General features: G+C 42.3%; 1 protein-coding gene across 1 annotated transcript; it reads left to right on the top strand.

Moving 5' to 3' along the window:
* Positions 1–644: 644 nt before the first annotated feature.
* Positions 645–6,172, top strand: LOC149146940 (uncharacterized). Its single transcript, XM_089441670.1, has 3 exons — positions 645–1,536; positions 2,187–3,799; positions 4,169–6,172. Exons 1-3 carry the CDS (start codon positions 645–647, stop codon positions 6,170–6,172), a joined length of 4,509 nt encoding a protein of 1,502 aa, XP_089297796.1.
* Positions 6,173–11,559: the final 5,387 nt, after the last annotated feature.

The following is an 11,559-nucleotide window of genomic DNA, read 5'->3' as shown; positions in this document are numbered from 1 at the left end:
CTCTCCATTACCTGCTCGGGCTCTACAGTTTTTCCGCCTGCTACCGGTGAAAACCCCAAACGGTTACCTGGTATCGAGGAGGGCATTATTGGACGGTTACCATTTTTTCGAGGGAGGCATAACGCAGCTGTCGACATGGACTCAGAGGATGTGGATTACTCGGAGTCTCCGCTGGCGGATAGCTCCATCTGGCGGTCCACGTTTTCTTCTTCTGGGGGTCTGCACAATGGGAGCCTGTCTGCTAGCTTAGAAAACGTCTCCCCCCCCATTGACCCATCTCTCCCCTCCGACTTTTTTCCAGGTGAGCCCTCCTCCTGGAACTCCTTCGCGGTCCCCTCCCCGGCTACATTGGGTTTTCTGGCCGATTGTTTACAACCCTCTCCGAACGGAGTTCCTCCCCATCAATCGGATCCTCCCTCCCTTGTCCCTCCACCCGTTATCCAGGCGGCATCCCCTTTCCCTCCTGTGACAAACCCCCCCTCCTCGGTTTCAAACCCTCCATCGGCTCCCTCTGCCCCCTCTGGCAGCTATCACACGGTCCCTCCCCTCCCCGAAGCCATCTCCCCCCCCCTGGGTCAAACCCTCTTCCCCCCCCTCTTGTTCCTCCCCCTGTGGGCTCACAGGCTACTGCAAACCCGGGCCGTATGTCCTCCCGGCCTGCCAAGAAGCAGCGCTGTCTAAAATCCACTGCGGAGGACGCTTTTCTGAGGCTGGAAGAAGATATTCGTTGGGGGGAAGCCATGGATCTGGCTGACTGCGTCCTAGTGGGTCGGATCAAGGGCAGACATGCATCGGCTGCAAAATTAAAGGAATGGGCGACAGAGATTTGGGGACAATACCTTGTGGAGATTCCTACGGTCCAGACCTTTGTGCGTGGGTGGTTCGCACTCAAATTTGCACGGGCGGATCACACGAGCTGGGTCCTTTCATCGTTTTGGCATTTTGAAAAAGCCCCGGTCCTCCTCAAGCGATGGACGCCGTTATTCGACCCGGAGACGGAGATCATAGGCATAGGTCCAGTCTGGGTCAGGCTACCAGGATTGCCGCTGCAGTACTGGTCAGAAGATATCTTTAAGAGGATTGGAAATGCACTTGGCACTTTCATGGAATCAGATAAATCCTATCTAGCATCGGGCTCGATGGCATACGCAAGAATCTTAGTGCATATGGACACCAGAGGGGGGGTGCCGGAAAACATCAACATACATTGGAAATCTTCTTCAAGAACACAGAAGCTTGATTACGAAGGCCTCCCCTACAGATGCAGAAGATGCCACCAGGTGGGTCACCTTTTCAAAGACTGTCCCCTCATCCAGAAGGCCCAGCAGACGGCAACAGACCAGGACCCGCACACTGCAGAAGGACAGCCAAGCCCCCCTGTGGAAATGGCGCGCAGAACAGACCACATCATCACTTCAGATACGGTGGAGGCTCCCCCTGCCCCTCGTCGCAAGAAGCAAGGCTCAAACTCGGCTTGGCCTCCTTCTCCTCCTCTGACGAGATCCAGAGCTGCGAAGGGTGCAGTCTTCTCCTCGGGTACGTCCTCTCTTTCGTCTGCCTCTGTTTCTCATTTTGCATCTATGTGTTTATCCTCCTCGGGTGTGCCTCCCATCAGAATCCCTCCCCCCTCCTCCCCATCTGCCCTCGACCTCGTAATGGATACAAACCCTTCCCATCCCCCTTCGTTATACGTATCCTGCCCCATTCCGAAGCCTCCGGGCTTCCCCATCCCCTCCCCTTTCCCTTCTGTCCCCCACATTTCCTTCCCCTCGCCCTCCCCTTCTGTTAACTCCTCTCCTCGGTACTCCACCCGCTCGACCACCAAGCTACATGTCTCGGACTCCATAGGACTGTCGGTGGAAGCCCTTATCCTCTCGCCTAAGCAGGGGCGGGGTCGACCTTCTGGTATGTCCATTGCACGTAAACAAATGGAGGATGAGATCCTCCGCGGCAAACAACAAACTCTCCACAGGGCCCTTAGAGCACAGGACACCCTCCCCCACCCCCCTCCATGAAAATCTTGTCCTTCAATTGTAGAGGGTTGGCCAGCCCCGATAAAAAATCGGCCCTGAAGCGTCTTCTTCTCGCAAACCCTCTGGAAATTATCTTCCTACAAGAGACATTATGTAAAGCAGACACTGCAACCTCCTTTCTTGGTTCATAGCTGCCGAGGTGGTCCTTCACAGCCATCGATGTGTCAGGAAGATCAGGAGGCATTGCTATTGGCTTTAAGAACAATTCCATTAATATTAAGAATATCTGGGGTGGAGTGGGTTTTCTGGGGGCTGATATTTATTCAAAGGACATGGAGGAAAATCTTAAAATTATAAATGTTTATGGCCCCTGCCAAAACAGAGAACTATTCTGGCAAAAGCTTCTCGGTTCCCCGCTCCTACTAGATGAGAACATTATCTTGGGGGGAGATTTAAATTTCTCTATGGGCTTCTCTGAATCTCGAGGTCACCAGGCTCAAATCGATCCTCTCTCTGATTTTTTCGGACAACTGCTTGAGGATTTTCACTGGATTGACCTCCCCTCCGCAAAAGTCCAATTCACATGGAAGAACAACAGAACAGGGGACCAAAGTCTAGCCAGGAGGCTGGACCGCTTCATCATTAAAGAAGGTCTATGTAACCTACACCCTAGAGCCAAACAATGGGTGGGAAGTGGAGGGATCTCGGACCATAGACCAATATACTTGGAAATGAGTGCAAGACAACAGTCTCAAAAAGCCCCGTTCAAATTCAATGCAACTTGGCTACGGGATCCCACCTACATCAAACAGATAACGGACTTCTGGAAGACACATCCGATTCGGGAGGATGAAGACCCAGCCATTGGTTTTGTCAGAAACCTCTCTGAGCTCAAAGTGGTTTCAGGAGATTGGGCAAAATTGAAGAGACATCAGGATGACCAAACTATTTCTCTAGCGGAACAAGCTATAGAAGCCCTCGAATCCCACTCAGATGGTACATACTTATCCCCAGAACAGAAGTCCATGTATGAAGATCTCATTAAAAGGAGGACTCAGATACTCAGAGATAGGGAGGACTCCTGGAGACTCAGAAGCAGAGCCATCTGGCTCAAGGAGGGGGACGAGAACACAAAATTTTACCATCGTTTTGCAAATGGACGGAAGGCAATCAACACTATCTGGGAACTACAGGATGAGCATGGATATACGGTGAGCAGGCCTGGAGAACTAGCACATCTTGCCTCTTCTCACTTCAGAAATATATACAAGGCCCCAGAACAAGCAAGCCTACTTGAAATCATGAGGGTGGCAGAACTCTTTCCTAGGTTTGTGGATGAGGAGGATGCAGAAGATCTCACAAAAGATATTACATTGGAGGAACTGGAATCTACCATTAAAGGATTTCAGAAGGACAAAAGTCCGGGACCGGATGGCTGGACCATTGAATTCTACTCAGCCTTCTTCGAGCTGTTGGGGCAGGATATCCTCAACGCTATAAATCATTGCAGTCAAAATGGATCTATCCCCTCAAGTATCAAAGCCACTTTCATAGCCCTTATTCCAAAATCAGACAAGCCTGTGTCCTTTGATGACTTTAGACCTATCTCACTCTGCAATTGCCTCTATACGATATTGGCCAAAATTCTAGCAAACCGGATCAAGCCCATTCTCTCGGCTAATATATCCTCTGAACAATTCGCTTTCCTCCATCGACGACAGATCCATGAAGCAATTGGTACTGCTCAAGAGCTTCTTCATTCTTTGCAGAGCAAAAATCTGAAGGGTATGATCCTCAAGGTGGACCTATCAAAAGCTTTCGATAGGGTAAATCTTCTATACATCAGAATGCTCCTCACCCATCTGGGCTTCCCCTTCCTCTTCATTAAGAGAATAATGAGTTGTATCTCTGATGTCCCGTTCAGCGTCCTCCTCAATGGCTCCCCTACCCCCTTCTTCACTGCTGAAAGAGGCCTCAGACAAGGATGCCCACTCTCCCCCCTTCTTTTTCTTCTCATTATGGAAGGATTAAGCAGACTGATAGCATCTGAGCACAGAAGAGGAAGATTAAAAGGGGTAAAAATCTCGGACAACTGCTTCCTTACACATCTACTATTTGTGGATGATGTATTGATCTTTTTAAATGGCAGCATGGCTGACACATCGGCGCTAAAATATGCTTTTGATCTCTTCCAGAAAGCAACAGGGATGGTTATAAATATACAAAAATCCACCATAACAGAGCTTGGTTGTACTCCTCAAGAGGTCATCTACATTAAAAACCGTTTCCCCTTTCATATCCACCCCATAGAGGAAGGGCTAAAGTATCTAGGTTTCAGGGTGAAACATGGAGGATACAAAATAGCTGATTGGATTTGGCTAATCACCAAAGTGGAGAAAAGGATTAATGTCTGGTATAATAGATATCTCACGAGGGCAGGAAGGCTCACTCTTAGAAAAGCAGTGTTGGAAGCAACGCCGGTGTACTGGATGTCTCTAGCTTGGATACCAAGAGGGATTTTAACCAGGCTTCAAAAAATCTGTTGCAGATTCTTATGGAAGGGGAACAGACAAGGAAATCTCTTCGCCTGGGTAAAATGGGATACCATAGCTAGACCAAAAAAATGGGGAGGCTGGGGGATAAAGAGACTGGATCTATTTGCAAATGCTCTGGCAGCCAAGTTGGGATGGCAACTCCTCACATCAAATAGTCTCTGGACGAAGGTAGTTATGGAAAAATACATCGCCCCAGAAAGTATATACAGCTGGGTCTGCAGGGAACAAAGAGGAGGTGGAAGGCATTCAATCATATGGAAAGCGGTTTTAAACTCTCTTCCCCTTATTCGAGAGGGCCTCACCTGGAGAATCAGACAAGGAAACTCTGTTCGAGTTGGCATTGATCCCTGGATCGGCTGTGGAAATATGCACATACTTCCAGCACAGCTCCTAACCCACCTCAGGGAACAGGGAGCCACGCAGATTGCTCATATTGCAGACCAGGGAAATTCTACTTTTCTCCATCAGGCTTGGAGGACATCTCGAGACCTACACATTCCAGAACAGTGGAGACAAGCATGGGAGTTATACACGGAGGCGCTCTCACAAGCACAGGTCAGATTAACGGAGGAAGAGGACGAAATTGTCTGGGCTCTAGCAAAAAGCGGTTCATACACCCCAAAGGAGGGATATCTACAGCTCATGCAGCCAATAAAACCAGACAATATTCAGCAATGGTGGAAAACAATCTGGCATCTAAAAGCAGCCCCCAGAACTCGCCTTCTCATGTGGGCAATTCTCTTCAATAAAATACCAACAGGAGCAAACTTAAAAAAGCGGTCCTTCCATGGACCTTTCTGGTGCCATTTATGCAAAAGAAATGACGAAGACACTGAACACCTCTTCCTCACATGCCCGGTTGTCAAAGAGCAGTGGTCTTTACTTGCTACAAAATCCCCCTCTATCCATCTATGGCAGGGCCAATCTATTAGTGTTGCATGGGAAAATTGGCAAGCACAACATTCAGGAAAAGAAAAGAACATACCCCTCCTGATGTGCTGGTCCATCTGGACAGCCAGGAACAGAGCCATCTTTGACCAAAAGCCTCCTCTTTGGCCTGTCCTTATTGCACACCTTTTTGCTGACCTTGCTCTCATTCCAGAAGATCCTCCACCTGCTCCCCATAGGACCATCACCCCGGAGATCATAGATAAATCTTTTCCCTGGGCCTATTTTGATGGCTCAGCCCAAGAGGCAGGCTGTGGGGGGGGAGCCCTACTCTACCTGAGAGAAAACCATTTTTTCATGCTGCAAATACACCTGGGAAGGGGCACAAACAACTATGCTGAGCTCACCACTGCTAAACACCTCATTTCATTTGCACATGAAAAAGGCTGCACAAAACTACAATTGTTTGGAGATTCACAGATTGTCTGCAATTGGCTCACCAGGAAATCATCATGCACTGTTTTCTCTTTGAGACACATTCTGGATAAGGCACTCAGACTAACAGATGCTTTTGAAAAATTTGAATGTCGGCATATCTACAGGGAGCGCAACACTCGGGTGGACTACCTATCCAAACAAGCAGCGCAGAGGCAAGAAGCGGACTGGCTAATACAAGAAGACCTGGATGGAACCTACTTTCAGCACTACCATAGACCCTTTGATGACCATCAGGCTCAAAGGGACAATCAGAACTGAAAGGGGTCCCAATATGCACAAAGTGCTGTTTTTTGTTTTTTCATTCACATGTTATTTAGATAAGAACTGTTATTATGGACAGCATCGGTACGGTGGACTGTTATAGACACCCTTCTCTATTTTTTGTGTCTCCTTTATGGGGGGCAGCACTCTCAGCTGCACAGCACAGCAAACACAGTATATATGTTTTTTATTACATAGACAGACTCTTGGACAGATACCTCTCCGAAACTCCCTGCGTGGACCAACAGTTCAGAGAGAGGATGGTGTTTTGTTATGATAGTATATCTGTTTCTTTTTCAGTTTCTTTTTGGAACTCTGGACAGTCTCCTTCAGAAGTTATTGAGAGACACACTGTCTCAGTATGCATATGCACAGCATCTACAGAATGTAATTTCTCTTGACTAATAAAAATTACGACTTTTTCCACGGGAAAAAAAAAAGAGAGACACAAGTTTTTCAATCGATGAAATAACTCTTTACAAGAGGCATAAATGAATATATGTTGAGATTCACTAAAAGAAAAGAGACTGACACAATCAATTCCGGAAGCGAAAGACTCTTTTTTGATAGATCAGCAAACCAACAAAAACTCAAAACCCTAAATTGTAAAGATAAGTGATTTTTCTGAAAAAGACAATCAAAGGCACTGGCCTAAATCTACGGTTGACTTTTCTAGAATGTAAACTATGCAACATAACTCTTCAAAACAAACACAAGATAATTTTGGATCAACGAAAGAACAATATAACAAGACTCCTTATGCACAACAATACCTTCTTTCACTAATACTATGAAAGAACCAATCAAGTGGAAGTAAAGGAAAATTCACAGAAATTATAAAACCCAAATGAAATCAAATTTAATCTGAGATTTCGTTAACAGAGAACTTAAACTAAAATTTCGTGAAAATTCCAAAGATTAAAAAGATGACGCTCAAAGGTGATTATCAATCATACACAATTTTGGTGATTCAGAGGGAAATTTGTTTGTAAAAACTTAAGCAAAAAACACCCAAAAATTGTTAAGAAATTGGATAAACCTCTCAGTAGCGACCAAAACAAAGAAGACTTAAAAATTCCCTAAATTTTCAAACAAAAAAAATCAGAAATTTGTGCAGGTAATTAGTTAGGTTTAGTGCACGGATGCATTGTTGCTAAAGGAAGAGTATGCAAATTTGTGCTTTGTTGCTAAATTAAAAGTGCACAAACCGAGAAATCTTAAGAAAAATAAGAACAAATCCCAAAAAAATCCAAAAACTTAAACTTTCAAGGTTCAGAACATAGTTTGTGATGCGAACAAATCACTCTTGCGGACGAAAGCAATATCCCTAGATGTTGAATCTAGTAACAAAAAAACAAACTAGTAAATCTTGCCCTAAGTTCATTCCTATTGAATCATAAGCAAGAATGTTGGAGTATGAAATCCATAACTTTCAAATGAAATGCCTGATGAAGATCCTCGCTATGGTTTGATGCAGCTCCTCAATGCTCAGAATCCAAACCTGCAAACATAATAACAACAAAGGATCAAAGGCATAGGATAGATAAATGACTTAATAAAACCCATACTAGTGATCAAGGAAATTCTTACCTATTATCATTATTAATGGAAAAATGGAATTAAATACATAATACATCAACTCCAATGAACAATATAGTGGGAAAGTAACACTATTTTCTATTAATATTGAATAAGAAGGACCAATACAACCTTAGCCTTTATGTTGCAAGCCTCTTCCCAATAATCTCCAATCCTTCCTTTAGGTGACAAGCTTCCTAACCCTATTCCAATAGTATAAGTTTACATTCATAAATCCCCCCCCTAGCCCTCTAGTCTATGTTGAATTTATAGGCAAAGAGGAGGAGGTTTGAGATCCTCTTCTCAAGGGATGAGATCCTCAAAAGGAGGTATTAGGGTTCCAAAAATGGAGGAGTTTGCTCCATGAACAAAGACATGACGCCCAAATATGTAGAATCTCAAGGCTTTTAGTTGGGAAATATTACTCCAACAAGGATTCTAGAAATCACCTTTTATTTTTACTCTCGTTAAGAGATTTGTGCACTTCATAGTGGAAGACAGTGCACAGACTTACGTAGGTCACAATGGTCAAAATTGCGCTTCGCAGTTATTGGCTAAGGAAATTGCGCAAGTGATTCAAAATAGGTTTTTGAGCAATGTAATCCATAATTCTTGTAGTCTTTGGGATTGTTTTACTTTCAAATTTGTAGGGGAATGCTTGAAACATTACATCGGATAGCTAGAGATCCGAATTTGGTGGTTTTTTTCCTAATGGTGAAAAAATGGCGTGTAAGAACAAGATATGGTCAGATTCATTTGTTTTTTCTCTGGGGTTGGTTCCTAGTGTATATCCTCCTCTTTTGATGTTTCTTGTTCCTTTTCTTCCTCCTCTTCACAATCTATGTAAAATAATTTCTTCTCAGCACACTTATGACCTTTAGTGCATTTTTTATCACAACTATAACAAAGCCCTTTTGCTCTTTTTTCCTCCAATTATTGTGGTTTCAACCTTGTAGGTTATGGAAGGCTAGGAGCAAAAACACTTCCATCTTTATAGTTGTGAGTGGTAGACTTCCTTGTTGCCATAATTTTTCATTCAACTTTTCTTGCCACCTTGAATGCCTTCTCCAATAAATCAGGTTCCCAAAGGCGAACCTCATGTTGAATGTTATCCTTTAAATTCCCCATGAAGACATCAATCTTATGCTCCTCCGGAACATCATTCACCCTAATATTCATTTTTTGGAAGTCTTCAATGTGCTCTGCCATTGAACCCTTTTGTTTGAGATTTAGCAATTGGCTAAAGAAGGTGTTGCTCTTTGTATCCTCATAATGTGCTATCATTTCCTTTGTAAAAATTTACCCAAGTGACAAGTGGTTTACGAGAATAAAGCCATCGATACCATACAAACTGATTGGGTTCTAAATACAAAGGTGTAATGCATACCTTTTGTGTGTGTTGCACATCATGAAGATAAAAATATTGCTCCATCTGTAGTATCCATGTTATAAGATCCTTGTCATTAAACTTCCTCATATCGATCTTTGGAATGTGGTGGGTCTTAAATCCAACACTAGAGTCTCTAAAATCATAATTCATATTCCTTTTTTCCTCATCATGATTTCCATGGATTACCTTATCACCAATAGGAAGCCTTTCTTGCAACAACTTTGTCAACCCTTCCAATTTGACATTCATCGCGTCCATGTCTACTTTAAAAACACTCATATTTTCTTTTAAACCATCCTTCAAACCTTCCATGTCCCTTTTTATTTTTACTTCTAAACCATCCATCTTAACATTCATCATCACTTCTAATTCATTTTTGGTTACTCTTTGTGAGAGCAAAATTTTTTGCACTTGGTCTCATAATTTTGATATATCATGTTGCATTTCTTCCTCTTCTTCATGCATCATAGTAGAGATTTCTGGTTTCTTACTAGGTGTGTCCATTTTTTTTGTTTTGAGGCATTTCAGAATTAAAAAACTATATATATGCTTCACTATGCCCTTTGAATCACTTCAAACTGAATTTTTAAACAAAATTTATGCAATTTTTAAAAAATACACACTTTTTTCTTGCTTTTTGGGAGCTCGATATTGAAATTGTTGTATGTCTGTAACTTTGGATCTCCAAGTTTTGAAATTTCGGTCTACAGTATCCCTCTGAGTCTTCTTTCCAATACCACAAGTTTGACCAATATTGGATTCTTCAAGAAAAAGTTATGCCCAATCTCCCACGATGACCTTATTATAGACTGGTTCAATAGAGAAAACTTGTACGGAGTGCCACGTGTCACTGTTTCGACCTTTGGCACTGAAAATGATAGAAAAAAACTATAGTCTCTGCACTTTTAGTCACTTCTTATGAAATTAAAATCCAATTCTTAGAGAGAAACTTATGACGATTTTCCCTAAATCACCTGTTTGAGATGGAATTTTGGAGCCTGCAAAAACCCTAACTTCCTCTAATCATATCTTTGAAAATATAGCGAACCAAAATATGAAATTTGTACACGAAGTGGACCAATATTTTGGATCCACGTGGTTACAATTTTAGCTTCTGAAGCTTTGTAGAAAAAAGTTATAGTGAAAATTCCAAGATGTCGTGTTTGAAGAAGAAAAACCCTAGAATCCAAAGCTCTGATACCAAATGTTATGCAGTCAGCTCACAAAATAGAATAAAATATAGATCAATGACTTAAAAATTATCTTCTTCGAGGGGGAAACCTCCTTTACATTACATAAATGAACAATTTTTAGATGATACAAATGAATAGACCTCCTTGGTATATATAGGAGTCTAAGGGGTCACAATATAATCAAAGCCTACATAACAATAATAATGTAAGAACACAACAATAATAATAGTGGGCTTCTATGGGGCACAACAATAACAATATGGGGGATACATGGGTAAAACAATAACAAAATGGGGCTACATTAGTCTTACAGGGACCTAAAATCAACAACCACCATTCTTCAAATAGGTATCTGCAACATAATCATTTGACAACAACAACATAGATGTCTTTATGACAACATCACGAACATCAACATTTAAGATAGAATAGTGTAGTATCAATCTCTCCAATACCATCAAAATGTAACCAAATGTGTGGATTTTCCAAGCATCACCATGCAAGTATAACAGAAGCATAAGATAGTGTAATAAGGCTTTGTCAGCAACTCATCCTCTTGACCTCATGTCATCAAGTTTAGCATACTCTCTCCATATATAGGAAGATCCACAATCCACAATAAATCCCTTGAACCACAATACCATAGGTAGTATATACATGCATCAATCAAAACATGTGTAAACAAAGAGTACCTTCAGCATCACAAATCATAGAATTAATCGGCAACATCAGCAACATCTTCAGTGAACATAGCATACAAATCTTCCTCATTAAGTGTATCAAGTAGGATTAACACACCATTAACAACTTCACCAAGTGCAACTCAAGCAACATATAGACATCATCCATAACTTCACCACATTCAATTCATGCATCATTGATAGCTCATGACATAATGACAACAACATGTGTTTTCAATAGACAATTGTAATAACCATGTACTCATCATAGGAAACACCATGCAAACAAGGAGTACCTAAGAAGACCATAATGCCAACAATGAATCATTAGAAGCATAGCAGATGCTCCTCCTAAACCTTTGCCAACTTTTCACCATCAATTTTGATCACATCATATCCATCTCATCAACCAGAAAATGCACCAAAGAACTATTTCAACAGCAGAACTAACAGTTTGCAACAACTCATGAACCAATATTATTCTAAGCAACATATTGGCATTATCAACATAATGTAACAAATCAATGCCAAAACTAGCATGCA

Source organism: Pinus tabuliformis, chromosome 9 (assembly GCF_031772625.1).
Source record: "Pinus tabuliformis cultivar Carrire ecotype Pingquan chromosome 9, CPIR1, whole genome shotgun sequence".
Taxonomy (NCBI): Eukaryota; Viridiplantae; Streptophyta; class Pinopsida; order Pinales; family Pinaceae; genus Pinus; species Pinus tabuliformis.
The sequence above is the reverse complement of the archived record's forward strand: the minus strand, read 5'-3'. Positions and strand labels throughout refer to the sequence as shown.